This window comes from Symphalangus syndactylus, chromosome 5 (assembly GCF_028878055.3).
Source record: "Symphalangus syndactylus isolate Jambi chromosome 5, NHGRI_mSymSyn1-v2.1_pri, whole genome shotgun sequence".
NCBI classification, from domain to species: Eukaryota; Metazoa; Chordata; class Mammalia; order Primates; family Hylobatidae; genus Symphalangus; species Symphalangus syndactylus.
Genome location: NC_072427.2, coordinates 136,880,616 through 136,905,933, shown reverse-complemented (window position 1 = coordinate 136,905,933; position 25,318 = coordinate 136,880,616). Strand labels below are relative to the sequence as shown.

Sequence of the window (25,318 nt, the reverse complement as noted above, 5' to 3'; positions counted from 1 at the left end):
CCCTGTGAGACTAACTCACCACCACATTGAATTTATGCCTACGTGGATTTCCCATACACAAAGTGGTTGACTCAGCAATAGCTGAAACAAAAAAATGTGGAGAGGGGCAAAAAAGCTATCCAAAACACCTCTCCACAGTTTCAGTTATGTATCTCTAGTTGCCTGTGGAGATCTCCATTTGAAATTTCTGCCTTCAGCACATCCTCAATGTACCCAAAACAAAGCTTGTCTTTTTTGTTTGTTTGTTGGTTTGTTTTTTTTGAGACAGTCTCACTCTGTTGCCCAGGCTGGAGTGTAGTGGTACAATCTCGGCCCACTGCAAGCTCCACCTCCCGAGTTCAAGTGATTCTCCTACCTCAGCCTCCCGAGTAGCTGTGATTACAGGTACCCACCACCACGCCTGGTGAATTTTTGTATTTCTAGTAGAGATACGGTTTCACCATGTTGGCCAGGCTGGTCTCGAACTCCTGCCCTCAGGTGGTCCACCTGCCTCGGCCTCCCAGAGTGCTGGGATTACAGGTGTAAGCCACCACGCCTGGCCCAAAGCTTGTCATCTTTATCCCTCAAGTCCCTGACCAAAAAGCTAAAGCAAAAAAATAAAATAATAGAAAAAATGGTTCAGAATATCAGTTGCTATTAACTTTGGTCATGTCACAAACATTTATTGAATACATCTTCCTTCAGAAGGAACTCAGTGGGCTTTGAGAGCCATCAGCACTCTTGTTTTACTATTTGCTTAGACCAGGAACTTTAAGGCTGGCACCTTAAAACCCCCAGCGGAAAAGAGGATAACACATAGAGAAAGTGAGGCCGAGTCTCCTCTACAGGCTATGGCTGGGACAGCCTGACACCAGTCTTTCACAGTCTGACTGATGAAGAAGAAGAAAAACAAGTGGCAGACTACCTGGAAGGACCTAAGGTATAACAAGCCTCCTTGGCATCCTGCCTGCCGCTCCATCACTGTAAGGATGGAGATTTTCCAAATTTGTGAAAATGGCAGAATTAAGTCAGACAAGTGCCTGGAGTTGTATTATGTTCTCCTAAAATCTTGTCTGCCCAACATCAGCATGTATTAAAGTTAAACTGATAACTTTAAACTGGAATTAAATGTACTTTAGAAACAGTTTCACTGAAAATGGAAAAATCATGAGATTCTATAGAACTATCTGAACAGATTTTTTTTAGCTGATTACATGTTGGCGTGGTGTTTGCTTAGGAGAACAAAGGCTACCATAACACCTTATGTATGTGAGATCCCTCGTTACCATTTAGTCAGCAAATCTTGGCAGTGCTTCTCCTGAATCTTTAGTCAGCAAATCATTGAGTCAGCAAATCTCTGTAATGCTTCTCCTGAATCTCTGCATGCACATAGCAATATTCCTGGTCTCACATCTGGATTTCGTCGTGTATCCCGTTTTATTGTATAATAGTCTTGGATATTCCTCATCTTAATTTCCCTGGCTTTGGATAGTAAGTTCGTTAACTGTAAGCCTCCACTCTCACATTTGTAACAGAGTAGTAGTGTGAACCTTTAAGGGTTGTTAGCGATTAATTGAGGTAATATCTATAAACTTCTTAACACAGTAAGGGGAACTAGTAAGCCCTCGGTAAATGGGAAGTCTGTGACTGCTGAAATTGAAATTAGGTCCAGTTGCTCATTTAATCTTCCTGAAGCTCCTGCCACATTATGTCTTTTAGCCAACTCAGGAAATTTCACAGACTCCTTTTGCCTTACAAAAAAAGTCTCTTTTTGTCATTTAAGCCTTCAGTCTTCCACCACCACGCCACAACTTGTGAAATAATTCCTCCCCCATAAACCCGTTTCTCCAGCCAGTGAGTCACCATTTCTCAGATACTTCCAAAACACTCCGTTCTCTGCATGGTGTACCTGTGTAGTGCCTGTTCAACCTTACTGTGTAAGTATCACTTTACAGTTCACAAAGCACCATCCTATACCACATCCCACTTGTTTCACATACACAGGCTCTGCAGCATACGGACCAATTACCTTTATCCCCATTAAATCAGATTCCATGACTTTCCCAAAATCATAAGCTGGGGTGAAAGCCTTCTATTAATGGATTTTCTTTCATCTTTTAAAAATTCTATTTTAACTTCCTTCAAAATTAATGGGTCATTCTGTTCTTAGAGTTTCAGGCTGCTGTCTTTGTTACCTGAGGAATATCAGCTTCTAGCTATGGCTCTAACAAGACAGCAAAGTGAAAACAAAATGTCCCTACGTATTATAAAATGCATAATAGTTATACAATTCTATTTTTATTTACAAAATATTATAAATACTATTTTACAGTTAAAAAATTGTAAAAGTAGCTCATTATACCAGGCTTTGCTTCTGTCTTAATTTTACAGTAGGTTTTGCCCCGTCTTAATTTTATGTACATTTTTCAGCAAGTTTATTCATTCTGCAAAGATTTATGGAACTCAGGATGCAAAGATAAGGCATGATGCTAATGCCCACAGTGTAGAATTCTTGTTCAAAACTTGGAAAGAAATAAGGTTGAGTATAAATGCCAAAACCATTTCTAAAATTGACCTAAAGGTGTCATTATGTTGTTGAAACATAAGCTGATAAATCTTTGAATTAATGGTAGGAATTCAGCTACTCAGTGCCATTTGTATCTTTGTAAGAACACAGTTAACCATTGATAAAATCCAGATCCTTCTATCTAGAAGTTATTTTAATTTTGATTTAAAATTTGGACGGGTGCGGTGGCTCACACCTGTAATCCTAGCACTTTGGGAGGCCGAGGCAGGCAGATCACCTGAGGTTGGGAGTTCAAGACCAGCCTGACCAACATGGAGAAACCCCATCTCTACTAAAAAAAAAAAAAAAAAAAAAAAAATACAAAACTAGCCTGGCGTGGTGGTACATACCTGTAATCCCAGCTACTCAGGATCCTGAGGCAGGAGAATCTCTTGAACCCAGGAGGCAGAGGTTTTGGTGAGCTGAGATCGCGCCATTGCACTCCAGCCTGGGCAACAAGAGCGAAACTCTGTCTCAAAAATAAAATAAAATTCAAGTATATTTTAGAATAGATTTATCCATGTCAAGAACAAGTACCTTTTTGACTAACAGAGATGTTAAGATTTTCGCTTCAGGAATGTTTTTTCACTTAAAAATGGTAGATTTTAGTGTATCCTTAAAATATTTGCAAAGAAGAAAATGTGACAATTTCAAACCTTATGTTCACAGTAAAAGATTTTTTTAATTGATCTTGAGTTCTTTTAATATTTCCTGTTTCCTGTGGATGCCAGGAATAAACATAGTAGTAGCCTTGCTTGAAATTAAAGGAATAGTGATTAGGAAAAGGCCATTAAACAAGGAAAATATTTTAAGCTACTGAAGTAAAAAAAAAATCAGATCTGTAAAATTTATACGTAGGCAAATGTAAGTAAGTTATTTGGAATGGCACTAGCCCAGGCCTTCAAAGTTTGCTTTCAAATATACCACAAGTACATAATCTATCTTCCTTGAAGAAAAGGGGAAATATTATAAAGTCTAGCTATATCTTTAAAAATATTGTTGATTCTTATGACTATCTAACAACAATAACGTTTGCAGGTTTTACTTATAGGAAAAACATGAGATAATTTATTCAAATTACTTTAAAACTTCTGAAATAATCTCAATAACCCCTTCAGTTATAAAGAGACTTATTTACATTCTTCTATTACTGAAGTCACTTCAAATTTCCCTGCTTCCTGTTGAGGAGTGGTTTCAATAGGTAGCATATACCCTTCAATCTCAGGTTCTTGGACTTTCAGATGTGCCTAGAGAGAGTGGAAGGCAAATTTACATGGTTATTATCTAAATGACCTATTTATAAAGACCCGCACATTCCCTAAAGCCTCACCGTGGGCATGTCAAATTCTTCAGCTTTTTAGTTTTGCTGCATATCTTAAGAGCTTATTGATGTAGACACAGGAGGACATTCTTGAGAAAATGGAGTATTCTGTGATTATGCTATGGGGTTTTTTGCTTTTGTTAAGACAGATTCCCAACTTAAAAAATCTTTTCCGAAGAAGTCATTAAGAACTCAGGAAAAAGTCCCTTTTCCACTGAAATGGAAAATGACAGCAAGAGATGGGTCTTCTTCTTAGTTAACAGTGAAGAACAGAAGCACTGCTCTGTATCCACCCAGACTGTTAAAAAAAAAAAAAAAGGAACTATTAGCACAGAATTCAGACTCAAGTAAACTAAGTTACAAGACAGCTTGAGCAAAGGTTTCCCCTTCTGCAAATCAGTTGCAGATCATGGGGAAAATCATACTTGCTTTACTGGTCCTCTGTCGCCCAGGCTGGAGTGCAGTGGCACGATTTTGGCTCACTGCAACCTCTACCTCCCAGGTCCAAGTGATTCTCCTGACTCAGCCTCCTGAGTAGGTAGGATTACAGGCGCCCACCACCACACCCAGCTAATTTTGGTATTTTTTTTTTTAGAGACAGGGTTTCACCATGTTAGCCAGGCTGGTCTCGAACTCCTGACCTCAAGTGATCCTCCCACCTTGGCCTCGCAAAGTGCTGCCGTTACAGATGTGAGCCACCGCCCCCAGCCTACTGGTGTAGAATTTTTAGACCTGGTATCTAATATAATAGCCACTAGCCACATGTGGCTATTTAAATTTGTAGTTACATATATATATAAGTAAAAACATTTCCTCAGTCACGCTAGCCCCATTTCAAGTAGTCAATATTGAACTACACAGATGTGGAACATTTCCATCATCACAGAAAGTTCTGTTGGACAGCACTGTTCTATATGAATTTTTTTTTTTTTTTTTTTTTTGAGACGGAGTTTTGCTCTGTTGCCCAGACTGGAGTGCAGCAGTGCCATCTCAGCTCACTGCAACCTCCATTTCCCAGGTTCAACTGATTCTCCTGTCTCAGCCCCCTGAGTAACTGAGACTACAGGCGCACGCCACCGCACCCAGCTAATTTTTGTGTTTTTAGTAGAGATGGGGTTTCACCATGTTGGCCAGGCTGGTCTCAAACTCCTGAATTCAGGTGATCCACCCACTTCAGCCTCCCAAAGTGCTGGAATTACAGGTGTGAGCCACCACACCCTGCCTCTAGACTATTTATTATATAAACTTTTAAGAGAGCAATTAAGCCACTGCTTAATCGCTTGTTATATTTAAAGGGAGTGTGGAGAATTAATTTTTTCTAAGGATGAATTGTATGAATGACTATCTTGGCTCTGCTCACTACTCATCTCTTTTCCCCCTCCCCAAATGATTCAGGAGCATTTTACCTCATGAGTTAGAATATCCTATTTTTTCTGAGTTCAGAGCTGGTCTCATTTCTCCAGCGATAGGTTTGAAACAGACATTTAAAAGCTACTAAAGTAGCTGGCACAGTGGCACAAGGCTATATAGTCCCAGCTACCAAGTAGACTGAAGCAGAAAGAACACTTGAGTCCAGGAGTTGTGGGCTTTTGTGCACTATGCTGATCAGGTGTCCACACTAAGTTCAGCATCAATATGGCAACCTCCTGGGAATGGAGGACCACTGGGCTGCCTAAGGAGGGGTGAGCCAGCCCAGTGGGAAATGCAGCACGTCAAGACTTCCATGCTGATTGGTAGTGGGATCACATCTGTGAATAAGCACTGCACTCAAGCCTGGGCAACATAGTCAGACCCTGTTGTTTTTTTTTTTTTTTTTTTTTTTTTAAGATATCTTTTCTTTGAGCTTTTTTTTTTTTTTTTTTTTTGAGACATGATCTGGCTTTGTCACCCAGGCTGGAGTACAGTGGCAGTCTTGGCCCACTGCAGCCTCATCCACCTAGGCTGAAGTGATCCTTCTGCCTCAGCCTCTCAAGTAACTGGGACCACAGGCCTGCACCACCATGCCCAGCTAATTTTTTGTAGAGAGGGGGGTTCCACCATGTTACCCATGCTGGTCTCGAACTCCTGGCCTCAAGTGATCCACCTGCCTTGGCCTCCCAAAGTGCTGGTACAATAGGCGTGAGCCACCGCGCATGGCCAAGACCCCATCTCTTAAGAAAAAGAGTAACTGGCCGGGCACGGTGGGTCACGCCTGTAATCCCAACACTTTGGGAAGCCTGAGGTCAGGCGTTCAAGACCAGCCTGGCCAACATGGTGAAACCCCGTCTCTACTAAAAACTCAAAAATTAGCTGGGCGTAGTAGTGGGCACCTGTAATCCCAGCTACTCACAAGGCTGAGGCAAGAGAATCGCTTGAACCAGGGAGGTGGAGCTTGCAGTGAGCTGAGATTGTGCCATTGCACATCAGCTTTTAAAAGGGGGTTAAAATCTCTTAATGCTGTATCTTATACTTAGACAACAAGAAAATATTTTAATCTAGATCCAATACTTGTGTTTACTTAGTTTGAAGTTTTTTATCTTTGATAGTTGTGCAATTACCTTGATCAGTATCTGTTATCAACTCATCTGGACCTTGAAAAATTCTTTGGCAGTCATGTTTACTTGAATTGGTGCCAGGATAGGACCATGGTTCACAAGCCTGACTTCTCAGAACTGACAGTAAATCTTCAGAAAGACAAAAACAAAGTACAATACTCAAGGCTGTCTTTGCCCCAGTTCCCAATAAGAATTGCCAGGGCCCAGACCTGTAAAGGTTTTAAATCTCCATAGGTAGTTTTGTGGGGTGGCTTTTTTTTTTTCTTTTGCCAGGTACGAGAACTACACCAAAGAAAGGAGAAAAGTCAGCTGGGTGTGATGCCTCATGCCTGTAATCCTAGCACTTTGGGAGTCCAAGACGGGTGGATGCCTTGAGCCCAGGAGTTCGAGACTAGCCTGGCCAACATGGCGAAACCCCTTCTCTCTTTCTTTTTTTTTTTAATTTTTTAGTTAGAAATGAAAAAAAGAAGTCTAGGTTTTCTGAAACAAGCACTGTCTTGGTGCTACCTTTTTTCATGTGTGGACACATAGAAAGTGAGGATATTTGTACAGCACCTTGAAACAAATAAGCAGGAGGTGATGTCATGAGCCTTAGCCCTGCAGGGAGCAGACTAGGCGTTCTGAAGCTGAGGTGGTCCTTGTCCCCACACCTTGTAACCCATTTCCAGCCCATGGGTGTCAGTTGGGAAATTCTGCACAAGATCCTAGCAGATGTAATTACATATAATTCAATGGTTTTTGATGATGGGCTTTTAAAACGAAGTTATTCAATAGGTGGGGTGCAGTGACTCACGCCTGTAATTCCAGCACTTTGGGAGGCCGAGGAGGGCAGATCATGAGGTCAGGAGTTCAAGACCAGCCTGACCAACATGGTGAAACTCCGTCTCTACTAAAAATACAAAAATTAGCCTGACGGGGTGATGAGCGCCTGTAATCCCAGCTACTCAGGAGGCTGAGGCAGGAGAATCACTTGAACCTGGGAGGCAGAGGTTGCAGTGAGCCAAGATGGCACAGCTGCACTCCAGCCTGGGTGACAGCGAGACTATGTCTCAAAAAAAAAAAAAAAAAGACCCAGCACGATGGCTGAGGCCTGTAATTCCAGCACTTTGGGAGGCCAAGGCAGACGAATCACCTGAGGTCAGGAGTTTGAGACCAGCCTGACTACCGTGGAGAAACCCCGTCTCTACTAAAAATACAAAAAATTAGCTGGGCGTTGTGGCACATGCCTGTAATCCCAGCTACTTGGGAGTCTGAGGCAGGAGAATCGCTTCAACCTGGGAGTCAGGTTGCAGTGAGCCGAGATCGCGCCATTGCCCTCCAGCCTGGGCAACAACAGCAAAACTCCATCTTAAAAAAAAACCTATTTGAAGACTAGGCGCAGTGGCTCTACTAAAAATACAAAAAATTGGCTGGACTTGGTGGCGCACGCCTGTAATCCCAGCTACTCCGGAGGCTGAAGCAGGAGAACCGCTTGAACCAGGGAGGCAGAGGTTGCAGTGAGCTGAGATCGCCCCATTGCACTCCAGCCCAGGCGACAGTCCGATACTCCATCTAAAGAAATAAATCAAGTTATTCATATTTGCCCAACAGACCTCAAAACTGCTAAAGAGGCCAGGATTAAGTATCAGATTTTCTAGATAGTTTTTCTAAACATTTGGACTTAGAAATTTCAAGTAAAAATGTGTTTTGTTGTGAACAGAAATACACCGGCATTATTACCTAAGTGTATTTCCAAGATGTTGCCACGTATGTTTTCTTATTTACAGCTAGAGTTAATTATGAAAATTGTGCGGTTGGAGGCGAGGTGGGGGTGGCCGTTTGTTTTCTCGTGGTCTCCAACTAGCGTGTTCTCATCCCCACCCCCGCGGCGTGCAGCAGGGTGGAGAAAAGGTGGCAACAGTGGCTGAAGCAGCAGAGGCTGTAGCATCGGACACCCTCCTCCCACGAACCGGTTCCTCTTCCCCCTCCTCACTGTGTGTTTGATGTGTTAAAGCAGGAGCGAGAACGCGAGCAGCGCCATGAGCAACACTACCATCGTCCCCAGCACTGCGGATCCGGGCCGCAGCGGCAGGCCCAGTGGCGGAGGAGGTGGTGGCGGCGGCATCGAGGTAATAGGTGACTAATCTCCCCGAGCGCTAGCTCTGAGCAGATGCGGACTCTCTTCGGTTTCCTAGGCAAGATCGACGAACCACACCTCTTCCCGCCGGATAATTCACCTTTGCCAATCTCAATCTCGTTAAGTTCCGTGATCCAGACTCAGCAGTTGTCGCACCATGTCTGACAAACACTGTATTCCTTGACAGAGCTTTGATAACGTACCATATGCAGAAGGAGTTATTCCTGATAAGGCCAAGGCTTGTCTCTGTTGGCACCAGCTAATGCAATGGCAGGTCTTCTGCCTGGTGTTGGGCTCCTGCCTACTCCTAACCCACTTACTCAGGCTGGCGCTGTTCCACCTGCTGCCTTGGGGGCTCCTACTCTTGTTCCTGCCCTTGCCGCACGTGGGCTTCCTGGAGCAAACTGGAACTCAGTCTGCTGCCACAGATCAGTTGCTGAAGCTTATGAGTACTGTTGATCGAAGCATGTAGCTGCTGGTCTTGTTTCACCAAGTCTGAAATCGGATACCTCTAGTAAAGAAATAGAGAAAGGGGTCCCACGTGGTGGCTCATGCCAGTAATCCCAGAACTTTGGGAGGCTGAGGCGGGTGGATCACTTGAGGTCAGGAGTTCGAGACCAACCTGACCAACATAGTGAAACCTCGTCTGTACTAAAAATTCAAAATTAGCCGGGCATGGCGGCGCATGCCTGTAATCCCAAATACTTAGGAGGCTGAGGTAGGAGAATCGCTTGAACCCTGGAGGTGGAGGTTGCAGTGAGCCAAGATCGTGCCATTGCACTCCAGCCTGGGCGGCGAGCACAAAACTCTTGTCTCAAAAAAAAAAATAGAGGAAGCTATGAAAAGAGTACAAGAAGCACACTCCGTAATTTCGTCTGCTATAGAACCAGATAAAGAAGAAAGAAGGCATTCAAGATCACCTTCTAGGAGGAGGACTCTCATCTTCTAGACACAGTCAAGAAGCAGATCAAGAGAGTAATTACATTGTAAGTCTAGGAGTCGTTGATTATCCAAAAGCTCAAGACAGAGAAGATCTCATTCTAGAGAGAGAGGTAGAAGGTCAAGGAGCACATCAAAAACGAAGGACAAAAAGAAAGAAGACAGAAGAAACGTTCGAAAACACCCCCAGAAAGTTACAGCACAGCTAGACGTTATAGAAGTACAGAGAGACGACAACAAAGAAGCAGGAGTGGAACAAGATCTTCTAAAAAGTCTCAGTCTCCTAAAAGAAAATTGTCTCTCTCACCATCCCCTGGGAAACATAAAAAGAAGAAGAAAGATAAAGAAATAGGAATGAAAGAGAACAATCAACAAGCAAGAAGAAGAGTAAAGATAAGGAAAAGGACCAGGAAAGAAAATCAGAGTGATACAGATGTAAAAGTTACATGGGTTTATGATGAAGAGGAACAAGGGTATGACAGTGAGAGAGAGAAAAAAAAGAGAAGAAAGCAATAGAAGCAGGTTCCCCTAAAACAAAGAAACGTTCTGTGGAAAAGGGAACTGGTGACTCACTAGGAGAACGCAAAGTGAATGGGAATGATCTTCATGAAGAAGACATGGATATGAGTGACTGAATATTGCCTCTATGGGAATCCAGCTGTATACATGCATCAGTGTCATTCCTTTGTGTGATTTCTCAATGTTGTATTTGTTCATCTCAACCCTAGATGTATATAGCTCTGAGTTATTAATGGTTATAAAGCTCTTGTTACTGATACTACTTATTTACATCAAAAAGCTTTTAGAAAATGGTATGACGTAAGCAATTCTTGTCATGGTGAAATCTGATGGTGTAACCCGTTTTACTATTGGTGCTTCTTCATAACAAAAATGAAGAGCTGCATGCATCTACAGCAAGAATGGATTGTTTATGTCATATAATTTCCTGTATTAAGTTCACTTATAGTACTTATAGAATTTTATTCATTGCCATAATAGAGCCATGTAGGAAATGCACTGATTGCATGTTATTGTGGCAAGAATATCCTAAATGTCATTAAAATGCTCCAATATGATGGATCTACTTATGGTCTTGTTTGTTGACATGACAAATTAACATAGTTCCATCTGGAAATGAGCATTTGAAATGATAATCCGGCTGGGCACTGTGGCTCACGCCTGTAATTTTAGCTCTTTGGGAGGCTGAGGGAGGCAGATCACCTGAGGTGAGGAGTTCCAGACCGGCCTGGCTAACATGGCGAAACCTTGTCTCTAATAAAAAAACACACACACACACACAATTAGCCAGGCATGGTGGTGCATGCCTGTAATCCCAGCTACTCCGGAGTCTGAGGCAGGAGAATCACTTGAACCCAGGAGGCGGAGATTGCAGTGAGCCGAGATCGTGCTACTGCACTCCAGCCTAGGCGACAGAGCGAGACTCCATCTCAAAAAAAAAAGAGAAAAGAAATAGATAATCCTTTAAGCCTTGTAGCAAAATTTTTGTGATTTTGGTTTAACTTTGAGTGGTTATTATGCACTAACCTTTTTTGATGGCTAATTAAGGTTTAATTACAGAAACAAGATTTCAAGTAAAACTGTCTTTGGCAGTGAGTAAATAGTATATTTTGAAGTACAGTTGTATAGTTTTTCATGTTTGGGATTTTTTTTTCCTGAAATAATTTATTCCACATCTACATCAGTGAAAGCTATCTATCCTGAGTCCACCTTAAAGAAAAAAAAAACAAAAAACTCATCTCTTGCCCTTATTTTGAATTTTCCACTCTTTCATTAATTTATTTGTTTTAAACTCAGTGTTGGAAATTGACCTTCATATGCTTGTAAAATAAGACAACTCTGACTGGCTGTAGTGGCTCACACCTGTAATCCCAACACTTTGGGAGGCCAAGGCGGGCAGATCACTTGAGGTCAGGAGATCAAGATCAGCCTGGCCAACATGGTGAAACCCCGTCTTTACTAAAAATAGAAAAATTAGTGGTAGGCACCTGTAATCCCAGCTACTTGGGAGTCTGAGGCAGGAGAACACTTGAACCCGGGGGGTGGAGGTTGCAGTGAGCCTCGATCGTGCCACTGCACTCCAGCCTGGGCGACAGTGAGACTCTGTCTAAAAAAAAAAATAAAATCTCAAGTTGTATAAAACCGATAAATTTGTGTTACTGCAGTAGTATTCTTAGGCACACAGTGATTTCATGTTATATATGCAAAGTAGTTAAGCAACTGCTTTCTTTGTTACATTTCAAGCTCCACTTTGTGCAGTAAAAACAAAAGTAGGCTACAGTCTGTGCCATGTTGATGTACAATTTCTGAAATTATTTTACAAGACTTTGATAATAAAACCCTTAAACTTAAAAAAAATTGTATAAGGCCTGAATCATACATTTTCATTCCTATTATTATGAAATAATCTGCCTTTTATAATAGCTTTATAATTTAGCAATTAACTTAAATGTAAATCTGTATTACCTGTTGCTTCAAAGAAGGAATTAAAGCAAGAAGCAAAGCATTTAACTCATTTCAAGTGAATCCTTAAACATCCTACGTGTACCATGTAGTCTTTCCTCTGATTCCTTACAACACAATATGTAGACTGTTAACACCACTCTTAAAATGGTTTCTAGGATTCTCATATTCAAACCAGAAGTGAATTATGTGTATTCTTTTTTTTTTTTTTTTTTAAGAACTTGAAGGCCAGGCTCATGCCTGTAATCCCAGCACTTTGGGAAGGCCGAGGCAGGTGAATCATCTTAGGTCAGGAGTTAGAGACCAGTCTGACCAACATGGTGAAACCCCGTCTCTATTAAAAATACAAAAATTAGCTGAGTGTGGTGGTGGGCACCTGTAATCCCAGCTACTCAGAAGGCTGAGGCAGGAGAGTTGCCTGAACCCGGGAGGCGGAGGTTGAAGTGAGCCAAAATGGCACCATTGCACTCCAGCCTGGGTGACAGAGCGAGGCTCCCTCTCAAAAAAAAAAAAAGAATGCAGGCTAGGCACAGTAGCTCTCACCTGTAATCCCAGCACTTTGGGAAGCCAAGGCTGGTGGATCGCTTTGAGCTCAGGAGTTCAAGACCAGCCTGGGAAACATGGCAAAACCCCATCTCTGCAAAAATTAGCTGGGCGTGTTTTTTTTTTATTTTATTTGGTTTCCCAGTGCCTGTAAAAGTTATGCTTACTCTATACTGTATTCTGTTAAATGTGCAATAGCATTATGTCTAAGAAAAAAAACCTGTATTGCTAAAAAACACTAATGATCATCTGAGCCTTCAGCAAGTCCTAATCTTTTTGCTAGTGGAAGGTCTTGCCTTGATGTTGACATTTGCTAACTGATCAGGGTGGTGGTTGCTGAAGGTTGGGATGGCTGTGGCAGTTCCTTAAAATAAGACAACAATGAAGTTTGCTACATCAATTGACTCTTCTTTTCACGAAAACATTTCTCTGTAGCATGCAATGGTGTTTGAGAACATATTGCCCATCGTAGAACTTCTTTCAGAATTGGAGTGGGGTCGGGCATGGTGGCTCATGCCTATCGCTTTGGAAGGACAAGGTGGGAGGATTGCATGAGGCCAGGAGTTTGAGACCAGCCTTGGCAACATACCAAGACCCTGTCTCTGCAAAAAAAAAAAAAAAAAAAATTTTAATCAGCCAGGATTAAAAATGTATATGCCTGTAGTCCCAGCTACTTGGGAGGCTGAAGCAGCAGGATCGTTTGAGCCCAGGAGGGGAGGTCAAGGCTGCAGTGAACTGTGATTACTCCACTGCACTCCAGTCTGGGCAACAGAGCAAAACTCTGTCTCAAAAAATTTAAAAAAAAAAAGTAAAATTGAACTGAATCCTCTCAAACTCTGCTGCTGCTTTGTCAACCAAGTTTATATATTCTAAATGCTTTGTTGTCATTTCAACAATGTTCACAGTATCTTCACTAGAAGTAGATTTTATCTCGAGAAACTACTTTCTTTGCTCATCCATAAGATGCAGTTCCTCGTCCACTCAAGTTTTAGTATGAGATTGAATCAATTCACTCACATCTTCAGGCTTCACTTCTTATTCTTTTTATTTCCACCACATCTGCAGTTCTTTCCTCCACTGAAGTTCTAAACCCCTCAAACTCATTCATGAGAGTTGGAACCAGTGTTTTCAAACTTCTGTTAATGTTGCTATTTTGACCTCCTCTCTTAAATCACAAATATCTAGTATCCAGAATGGTGAATTCCTTCCAGAAGTTTCTTCTTGAATTCACCCATATCCATCAGAAGAATCACTATCTGTACCAGCTAGAGCCTTATGAAATGCATTCCCTAAATAATAATAATTGCAAGTTGAAATGACTCCTTGATCCATGGGCTGCAGAATGGGTGTTGTGGTAACAGTCGTGAAAACCACATTAATCTCCTTATGTGTTTCCATCAGAGCTCTTGGGTAACTAGGTTTATTGTCAGTGGGCACTCATATTTTGAAAGAAATCTTTCTGAGCAGTAGTTCTCAACAGTGGGTTTAAAATATTCAGTAAACCATGCTGTAAACAGATGTGCTATCATCCAGGCTTTGTTGTTCCGTTTTTGGAGCATAAGCAAAGTAGATTTAACATCAGGATTATCACAATAGTAAATGAGCATCAGCTTCAGCTTGAATTACCAGCTGCATTAGCCCCAAACAAGAGCGTCATCCTATTTGAAGCTTTGGAGCCAGGCATTGGCTTTCCCTCTCTAGTTATGAAAGTCCTAGGTGGCATCTGATTCCCATACAAGGCTATTTCGTCTACATTGAAAATCTATCATTGAATGCAGCCACCTTCTTCAGTTATCTTAGCTAGATCTTCTGAATAACTTGCTGCAGCTTCTCCATCAGCACCTGCTGCTTCACCTTGCACTTATATGTTATGGAGATGGCTTCTTTCCATAAACCAAACTGCCAGCTTCCAACTTTCCTTCTGCAGCTTCCTTACGTCTCTCAACCTTCATAGGATTGAAGAGAGTTAGGGCCTTGCTGTGGAATAGGCTTTGGCTTAAGGGAATGTTGTGGCTGTTTGATCTTCTCTTCAGACCACTACGACTTTCTCCCTATTAGCAACAAGGCTGTGTTGCTTTCTTATCATTTGTATGTTGACTGGAGTAGCACTTATAATTTCTTTCAACAACTTATTTCTTTGCCTTCTCAACTTGGGTAAATGTTTACCACAAGAGGTCTAGTTTTCGGCCTGTCTCAGCTTTTCGACATGCCTTCCTCACTAACCTTAATCATTTCTAGCTTTTGATTTAAAGCGATAAGCATGCAAGTCTTCCTTTCACTTGCACTGTTAGAAGCCATTGTAGGGTTATTAATTGGCCTAATTTCAATATTGTTGTGTCTCGAGGAATAGGCAGGCCCAAGGAAAGGAAGAGAGATGGGATAACCGCCGGTCAGTGAAACAGAACACACAACCTTTATCAATTTCACCATCTCTTATGAGCGAGGTTCCTGGCTCCCCCAAAACAATTATAAAAGAAGAGCCAGGAGGATTGCTTGAGCCCAGGAGTTCAAGACCAGCCTGGGCAACAAAATGAGGACCTTGTCTCTACAAAAAATAAAAAATTAGCTGGGCATGGTGGCATGTGCCTGTAGTCCTAGCTGTGCGAGAGGCTGATGTGGGAGGATCACCTAAGCCTAGGAGTTTGAGGCCGCAGTGAGCCATGATAGGCCCACTGCATTCCAATCTGGGCAGCAGATCACCATAACAGTAAGAATTTTTTGTTTAGCTGATGTGTTGTTCCAAATACCTTTACATTTAATTAATAAGTTTGACAAAATTAATTTATTAATTAATCAGGTTGGTGGTAAAGTAACATGAGGGAACTACCTGGGTAGATGGAAACATTCTGTATGTTTTGATTGTTACATATGTGAATACTTTTGTCAAAAGTCATTGATGTACGACTAAAATTTGTCAATCTATTCTTCAGGGAAGTTTTTTTTTTTTTTTTCGTGTCCTCACTTCCAAAAAGCAGTTGTAGGCACAGAGATTTAAAAATAAATGGTCTAGTCTGAATGAAACTTTTAATTGGGATATTGCTAAAAGACAAGCGTGTGTTTCATTATCACTTAATTGACTAAAAAGTAGATTAAACCAGTCACAGGAGGTTTCTAATTTTGATAACTAAACAAATTTTATTGGCAATTAGACTGAAAATATAATTGTCTAGAAAAAGAGTTTTAAGATTTAGTTTTTTCTTACATTATATTAATAAATTACTAATTTTGAGATTAATGAACTTTTGTTGTAGACTTAGCTGAATCAGTAAGGTAGCATTTGTCAGCCATGATAGAAATACTTATTTTCTATATATGAAAGATGAAAATTACATAAAGTAAACATTACAAATTACCATTATAAACAGACCTGTCTACTTACAAATGGTAAAGCTTTCTTGGCCTTTTACTATATACATCATAATGGTCTCTTGAGTGCTTTAACTCAAGTACAGAGCCTGCTAAAACAAATATTTTTCTAGAGGCAGTAATTAAGTACAACATAGCTGGAAATGTTAAGCTTGGTTTCAGACTACCCTTTTAGAAGCTGAGGAGACATACCAAGTCTTTGCTGAATTAAGTCTTAGTTTGCATATCCTTGTGTAATTCTACACGTGGTATTATACTGTGAGAAAATCCAAAATAGAGTGCCTATAAATGTCAAGATTACCTTTAATAAAATATGTGATTAAGTGACACATTCAATATATTATATTTTAATATTTGTAGAGAACTAATTTTTTATAACCTTACACAGAACTGAATTATCATTTTCAGCTTTATTACTGAATTCATAATCAATTAAATTATACTATTTTTCTCCTGATTGTGTAGGTTCTCGCCCTTTCGTTTACCCTTTGAATTATGATTTATCATCTATTTTAGTATATGTAGAAATATTCATTAATTGACTATATCATGATTATATGTATGAAGTAAAACTAGTTGTGACAGTGTTGCAATTAGTAGTTTTTTCTTGGAAGTATTTCACAGCGTTTAATACTTGTTTGAAATGGTTTATATGAATTAAATCTGTACAACCATGGGGTAAAATGTAAACAACTGCACTATTAGGAAGATATTAAAGTAGAGGCTATATTTACAGTGTCGTCTTTCAAATCTAGCTATGCTGTAAACTGATGTTTGCTGTATGCTCCTCCTGATTTGAAATAGATGAAAGAAAATGAACCTATTATCACCATGGTTCACACAATGATTGAGAACTCGGCGCTAAGACCCCAACTGTACCAGCAAGTAAGGTCTTGGACAGTGAATGATACTGCTTTATCATCTGCAAAATCCCTCAGTGACAGTTTTGATTTATTCTCAGATTTACTCATGACATCAGTGTTTTTCTTATTTTATTTTTTGTTTATATTTATTTGGAAAACCACAATTCATCCATGCTTTTCAAGATGCTGCAGTATTCTTAGCATGGCTTCGCTGAACATTTTGCTGTTGAATATTAAATGTGCCATTTTCCTAAAGTTTTTGTGCAGAGTATTTGATTGATATGTACTTGGAGGTCTGCAGTACATTTGCAAAATTACTAGATTTTCATATGGTTTTATTAATTTTAAAAGCATTATACCTATTTTTTAGGGAAAAGGCTTTGTAAAAATATTTACTTTCAGGGGTAGCCCTCCATAACTTCCCCCAACCTAGTGTTTTAAGAAAGATTATATTTGTATGGGCGTTATTTAAATCTAGTTTCTGTACTATGGTATGGTAAAACTTAAAGATAGCTGCTTTTTAACATATTGGGGGTATTTTCTCGCTGTATTCTTACCATTCTCAAGCAGTCGTCAAGACTGTCATAAGTTACCCTATTCTTTTTCCTTATTCAAAATGTGTGTCATGGAGTTGGCTGGCTTTAACTTAGGAACCTTAGTAATCTGCAGATCTGCAAAAGAAGTCATTATATGTTTCTATCAAATTTTTGTGTATCTCATGGTCTAAATGTTTCTAGCTATGTGTTTCTCAACATCAGCTTCTTCCACTTAAACACCCTCAAATTACTCTGGCGTATGACCTTTACAATCTTTAAAAATCATGCAGAAGAAGAAAATTAACTAACATGAAAAATGAATATATATTTTGATTAAAATATATAAGGCACCTAGTAAAAAGAACGACTTTGAGCTCACACTGGCTTTTAAGGCCTCTATTTCATTCAGTTGCCATGGGATCTGCATCACAGGGCCATGTAACTGAGGAGTGGATACAGTTGATCAGAGGATGACTTATATTTCAGCACAGTTTTCAAAATATTTAAAGTATATTATTAGATGACTGAAAATAGTCTCAAATTTGCAATAAAGAGATTAACAAACTATTAAATATTTAAAGTTAAACAGCTTTACTTATCAAAAGAAAATGGAATCTTTCAATTCTTAATCACCAGATTATAGACCTTGGTACTGTATTCCAAAGTACCACACCGAGAGTCTTAATACTTATTCCAAAACTGATACCTTCTGCAGTGTCTGAAGCTGTCAGTAAAATATGTCATCTATATAATGCTAAATTGACATGAGATCAAAGGGATTTTGTTATAATAGGTTATGTTTTTATCACATTTTGCATATTTTAGATGAGAATGGTAGCCTGGATTTCCTGTTTGGTTTGGTTGTTTTTTGTTTTTTTTTAGTAATGCTCAACATTCATGGTTCATGATGCGAAAGTCTGATAGTTTAAATTGTTCAGTTGCATTAAAAGTTCTAATTGGGGTTTTCCCAAAATGTGGAGATCTGAAGTGGGAAGGGCTGGCGGGGGGGCGGAAGTGAAGATGTCTGAAACTGGCACATTATAGCATCACTGACCTTGAATACTGAAAGAGCAATAGATTTATATAAATATTTCTTTATATTAATATGTGAAAGAAAACTAAAATTGTACAGAACAGAAAGATCTGAATGTCTAATGTCAGCAGCCTTGCCTGGGCATGGCTGAGTCACCAGTTACCAGGAAATCAGTGTTAACTCTCAGTGCTGTTAAGGCTGGGAAGTCTTCAGACTGTCTTATTTTTATTCAGCCACTAGTAAAGGACTTAATTATTATGCAGGGCATCCTTAATAGATTAAAGTGACAGCCTGACACATTTTTTAAACTGTGTTTATAAATTTGCACAAACTGAAATTGTATTTTATTTTTCTCCAGGTTTCCCTCATCATGTTATTATCCAGGGAAAATGTACTGCTACAGTTTGCTTTTCTGAAGTTAAATGACAATGTTGTATTAATAAGTTATTGATACTTAGCTAGAAATACAATGGCAAAATGTTTTATAACCTATTTTATTCTGAATCATAGCCACTCAGTTTTTGGAAATGTTTGCATTTTTCTTCCTTGGAGAACACTCAAGAAATTACCTAGGCAGTAATTTTCTTAAAATTGGTCAAATAAAAAAGACTTGAAACTGAATCCAGGCTTGGCGAGGTGGCTTATGCCTGTAATCCCAACAATTTGTGAGGCCAAAGCTGAAGGATCGCTTGAGCCCAGGAATTTGAGACTAGCCTGGGTAACAAAGCAAGACCCTGTCTCTGCGAAATATTAAAAAATTGGCCAGGCATGGTGGCACACACATATAGTCCTAGCTAGTCAGGAGGCTGAGACAGGAATCCGAAGCTGCAATGAACTGTGATTACGATTACATCACTGTGCTCTAGCCTGGCGGGTGACAGAATGAGATACTATCTCTTTTCTTTTTTTTTTTTTTTAAAGCATTCTGTATTCTACACCACCTTTCACAGTTACATTTTAGGACCATAGTTTTTATAACATGATTAATACCGGTGAAATTAATCACCTGATAAGTAATTTGTCCTAAAAGATGCAATATCAACAAATGCCTATAGTCCTATAAGCATTTTTTGCCATCTATGGATATAATGTCTAATTTTATCAAATTTTAAAATATTTCCCCAAAACTCCTTTTTGAAGTTTATGTATTATCTTCATATACTCTAAAATATATATAGTCCACATACCTAAGGGATATTGAAGTTGAATTTTAATTAACATAAGTAACTGTTTTAATGCCAAGACAGCTTTATAAAAAAAGAAACTATCACATACTTTAAAAGGTTCCGACATCCTAAATAAAATATAACACATGTCCTTATGTAGTTAATAAAATCTATATAATACACTTCTCAACCTGAAGTTGGAGCACTGCACAAGGTTATGTAATTACTACATAGCCCATTTTTTCATTTGCTTTTCTAGTGTTGCTAAGGTACTTCGAATGAAGTATTCAAACCAAACCTTTTTTTTTTTTTTTTTTTTTTGGCTAAAGGTGTATTTGAAAAAAATGATAAACAGTGTTACCATGAACTTAAATATGCAAAACTTGAATTAACCAGAATGCTCATGAAATTTACTTTTTTTTGGGGGGGGGGGTAAGGCCGGAGGTTGGGATGAGGGGTCAGGATTTTCATATTGAGGACGAAATAGCAACCTTGTCAATTCTATGAAGGCATGTTTTGTTTGTTTAAGGAAAAATTTTGTTTTCTTATGCTTTTCTTCTGTCGTAAAAGCAATGTGTGGGGAGAGGTTTAAGGATTTGGTTAGTTGATGTCTAATGAATATCTTTATTGAATAACTTAATAAAAGATTTAAAGAAAAATTTCAGTGGTACTAAAAGTAGAAATACCACAAAAATCTGATTGATATGTATAATATATGTATATGGCTATAAAGGATATATCACTCTAAAGTTGTAACTACAGTAGACATTTTTCTCTATCATGATATGCTAACTGATGTAAAAATAAATCTGCAATAAGATTCCCCAAATAAAAATAGTATATCAATATCCTAGAGATTTACTATAAATTACTAAGTTTTCACTTTAATATACTAATGTTTTTTTCTGTTGACTCTGAGATATAGGGTACATTTGCTATTTTAATCTAGGTGAAACACTGTCCACTAGTTATATTCAGATTCTGTAGTCTAGTAAAGCTGTTTTGCATTTAACTTTAAATATTAAGCAAACAACGCCCGGGCGTGGTTGCTCACACCTATAATCCCAGCACTTTGGGAGGCCAAGATGGGAGGATCACTTGAGGTCAGGAGTTCAAGACCAGCCTGGCCAACATGGTGAAACCCCGTCTCTACTAAAAATACAAAAATTAGCCGGGCATGGTGGTGCACATATAATCCCAGCTACTCTGGAGGCTGAGGCAGAAGAAGCACTTGAACCCTGGAGGCAGAGTTTGCAATGAGCCGAGATCGCACCACTGCACTCCAGGCTGAGCAATAGCAAGACTCCATCTCAAAAAAAATAAATAAATAAATATTAAGCAAACTATATTTGAACACCTTAGTAGCTTATGACCTTTCTTTAATTTGTGATAAATATGAAAATGGAATTTTGGCATTGTCTTACATTTTTTATCATAGATCTACCTATTTAAAACTTACTTTATATTACTTTTTTTCCAGATAGGAATATAAATTACTTTCTTGGATCTAGGTGCTTTAATTTACAATGACAGTTGACACTTCTCAGGACACACCTGAGGATACTTATTTTGAATAGTGTAAGAGTATTCTAACTTTTGTCATTAAATTCATTTTTCATGTAATATTCATTTCTATGAAAGTTTTGTGGTTTAACAATCACTGTGCATACCCTTAAATAGTCACAGATTCATTTGCATGAGGTATGTGAAAGTCATGTCTTGAAATGAAATATAAATCCAGGATTTATTGTATGTTTGGAATGCTTATATTTTTAACCTTCTCCTGATTGCCACATTTCTAGATCAATTCAAAGTTATCTCCTGTTTAAATAATGCTTCCTTTTAAAGCTGTAACTGTCAAGCAGTTTCTTTCATAGAGAAAACATATAGAATTGTCATTTATACATTCTTATGTATTATGCATATCTGAAATTTAATTTTCTAAACTGGAATATAATTGGGACACATTACTTCTAACCCCACCTTGAAAAAATTGTGCCATTTAGTAAACATGCAATGAGCCCCATTTAAATTTTTTCTACTGTGTTTTTGTTATTTTCTCACAGTCAATATAAAAATCAAAAGACAGGCCAGGCACGGTGGCTCACGCCTGTAATCCCAGCACTTTGGGAGGCCGAGGTGGGTGGATCACGAGGTCAGGAGATCGAGACCATCCTGGCTAACACCATGAAACCCCGTCTCTACTAAAAATACAAGAAATTAGCCAGGCGTGGTGGCGGGCGCCTGTAGTCCCAGCTACTCGAGAGGCTGAGGCAGGAGAATGGCGTGAACCCGGGAGGCGGAGCTTGCAGTGAGCCGAGATCGCGCCACTGCGCTCCAGCCTGGGAGACAGAGCGGGACTCCGTCTCAAAAAAAAAAAAAAAAATCAAAAGACAAGAAAAATAGTGAAGTATTGCCTGCAGAGGCTATGATGTTATCTGTGGTATAACTGACTGGGATGGCTATTGAAATCTTGGTAAGCACAATCTGAAGTAACCAAAATATCTTTTAACCAAAATATACTGGGAAGAAGCTGAAGAAAGGATATTTAAGTACACTGAATAATTCCTTACAATATAGTAACATAAATGGAGTCAACTAACACACATAAACTTTTTATGAAATTTGACTATCCATAGTTTACAACATAGGCTTTCAGTTTTATGAGGTTTCGAATGGTTTTCCTCTTTTCAATTAAACCCATCCTTTTCCTTCATTATCTTTTAGTTCTTAAGACAGAAGAACAAGATAAGTCTATATTGTGTATGTGTGTTTATATATTATATATATGTAGACAATATGTTACAGGTTTTGTTAAGATGTGTTGACATTTGAGTGTACACATATACAGTGTGTGATTATGTGTATACTGTGAAGGATGGTTTTGACTGTTGAACTATGCTTAATTTAAGTATTTGATTTGATAAAGTTGCTACGATTGTATTTGTCAATTTTTGTATTAAAATAATGTGTGTCTTTAAAAGAAATAATGTAATATACTATATTAGTTTTGTTTGACCAGCATATTATTATGTTTAACAAGCTTGTTACATACATTGTTCGTATGTATCTTGCATATTATATCACTGTCAAGTATTTTTCTACTTTGTTGATCAGTGTTTGAATTAAACTTCTAAAAGTAATAAGAATCATTAAAATCCATTTTTGTTATGTTATATATATTTAATATAAATCCAAAGTATGTATTATAGGCTAAATATATTTTTAAATAAGATTTTTTAAGTTGCTATATGATTTTTTTTTCTTATAGCTGTCACAAGATGAAGGTAGAGGCACATTATACAAATACAGACCTGAAGAAGTAGATATTGATGTAAGTATTAGTATGATATATATTGTCAGTACTCTGTCATATTCTCTGCCAAAAACACTGGAAATAAGCATGACCAAAAAACTTCTTTCTCCCAAGTCCTCCAAAATGACATCAGATAAATTCATATTTTATGTGTGTGCTCTAAATTATTATTCCCTGCCCTCTACGTCCCACTGCTCCCTATTGTTAGCAGTCCAACATATTAAGCATCACTTAAATGAAAGCAAAAACTGTTTCTGATTTTTAGAAGTTACAGATTGGCTGGACACGGTGGCTCACACCTGTAGTCCCAGCACTTTGGTAAGCCGAGGCGGGCGGATCACTTGAGGCCAGGAGTTTGAGACCAGCCTGGGCAACATAGCAAGACCCTGTCTCTACTAAAAATACAAAAATTAGCTGGGCATGGTGGTACATGCTTGTAATCCCAGCTACTCGGGAGGCTGAGGCATGAGAATCTCTTGAACCCAGGAGGGAGAGTGCAGTGAGCCAGGATCACGCCACTGCACTCTAGCCTGGGTTATGGAGTGAGACCCTGCCTCAAAAAAAAAGAAAAGTTATGGAAGACTGGAGACTGGAGACAAAGAATTGCTATGTTTTTCAGATAAAGTTCGGCCTTTAGAAATTTTATCACTACTTTTTAAATTTAGTTTCTTTTAAATCTTTTAGATTGCTGATTTGCCATACATTCTTCCCTTGTTATACTCTTTTCTTTTTTCTTTTTTTTTTGAGTCAGGGCCTCTGTCACCCAGGTTGGAGTGTAGTGTCATGATCTCAGCTCACTGCAACCTCCTCCTCCCAGGTTCAAGTGATTCTTGTGCCTCAGATACCCAAATAGCTGGGATTATGGGAGCACGCCACCATGCCCAGCTAACTTTTTGTATTTTTTTTTTTTAAGTAGAGACAGGGTTTTGCCATGTTGGCCAGGCTGGTCTCGACCTCCTGACCTCAGGTCATCCACCCACCTTGGCCTCCCAAAGTGCAGAGATTACGGGGGTGAGCCACCGAGCCCAGCCCCCCACTTTTTCTTTTTAACACCTTTCATTTTATGTAGCCTGAGTCTTGTTGTCTGACAAAGATAAGATAGTTATTTTAATAGATAAATGGCAAAGAAGGTAAAGTCTCAAATTTCTTGCTTATGTGTCATTATGCCATAAAGTTGGGGACATATTTCCAATTTGTCCAGTGTTTTCATTTTGAAACATTAAAACTGGTTTATTGTACTACTGAAATTTTATTAGAATACTTTCTTGTACTTTCATAATTAAGAAATTAGGGTAATATTAAGAATTTAAACACTAAAACCCGATGAAAGTTATTTTTCTCCATTAATAATATTTTTATTTGTATTTCAATTAGAAGTGATCTATTGTTTATATTATTTTCTAAGAATCTAAGAGCATGATTTTTTAAATATATAACAATAGAATCCAGTAAGCATTTTAATTAAGGACTGCATATATCACTTAACCTATTTAGCAGATTGTAGAGGCAAAATGCTTGCATGCCTATTTTTTAAGCATTCTATCTTTATAAGCTATATTTTAACTTTTATTGATTGAAATAAAGATTTTTGGTCTTATAATGACTGCCTACCTCCAATTACAGAAAAAATAAAAAATTGCTAACAAGACATCTTCTCTTATAACCTAGGCCAAGTTAAGCCGATTATGTGAACAAGATAAAGTGGTGCATGCGCTGGAAGAGAAACTTCAGCAACTCCACAAGGAGAAAGTAGGACAATTATGTTTATTATCTACAATTGATGTTACTTAATATGATTATTATCAGGACACTGATAAGTAAAAAGAATTAATACAATGATGCAGAACATTAAGTGTAATTCTTTTTATTATAATAGTACACGCTTGAACAAGCTTTGCTATCAGCCAGCCAAGAGATAGAAATGCATGCAGATAACCCAGCAGCCATTCAGACAGTGGTGTTACAAAGGGATGATTTACAAAATGGACTGCTTAGTACGTGTCGAGAACTTTCTCGAGCCACTGCCGTAAGTAGATTTTTTTTTCCCCTAATAAAAGTGGCTTAAATATGTAGTTCTATTTTCTTCTCTTTTATTAATACTGGGCTCTCTTTAGGGTTCTTCATTATTATTATAGCAAAAAATATTAATTTGTTATTAGTGTGCTTCTGTTTAGGAACATAAAATTAAAAGATTATTTAATTAGTGGGCATTCTGTTATTTATTTATTTACTTATGAGACAAGGTCTCACTCTGTCACCCAGGCTGGAGTATGGTAGTTTGACTATAACTCACTTGTAGCCTGAATCTGTTGGACTCAAGTGAGTGCTTCAGCCTCCCAAGTAGCTGGACTACAGGCTGGCACTACTACGCCTGGCTAGATTTTTTTTTTTTTTTTTTTTTTTTTTTTTTTTTTTTCATAGAAATGGGGCCTCACTATGTTGCCCAAGCTGGTCTCAAACTCCTGGTCTCAAGTGATTCTCCTGGCTTGGCCTCCCAAAGTGCTGTGATTACAGGTGTAAGCCACCACACCCAGCCAAACATTTTGTCCTTTGTGAAAT

At 38.7% G+C, this 25,318-nt stretch overlaps 1 protein-coding gene across 46 annotated transcripts in view; it reads left to right on the top strand.

Moving 5' to 3' along the window:
• The window catches only part of PLEKHA5 (pleckstrin homology domain containing A5), a 253,151-nt gene that overhangs the window by 168,248 nt on the left and 59,585 nt on the right, over window positions 1–25,318 (top strand). For 19 of the 46 annotated variants that reach the window (XR_008658014.2, XR_008658013.2, XM_055280463.2 and 16 more), the window contains 5 exons: window positions 16,650–16,730; window positions 22,171–22,206; window positions 22,715–22,777; window positions 24,428–24,508; window positions 24,636–24,785. Coding sequence is in view for 44 of the 46 variants with exons in the window: in XM_055280463.2 (XP_055136438.2) it covers window positions 16,650–16,730; window positions 22,171–22,206; window positions 22,715–22,777; window positions 24,428–24,508; window positions 24,636–24,785 (411 nt within the window). In the remaining 2 variants the exon portion in view is untranslated. The other 27 variants (XM_055280481.2, XM_055280476.2, XM_063640757.1 and 24 more) reach the window with 5 other exon arrangements.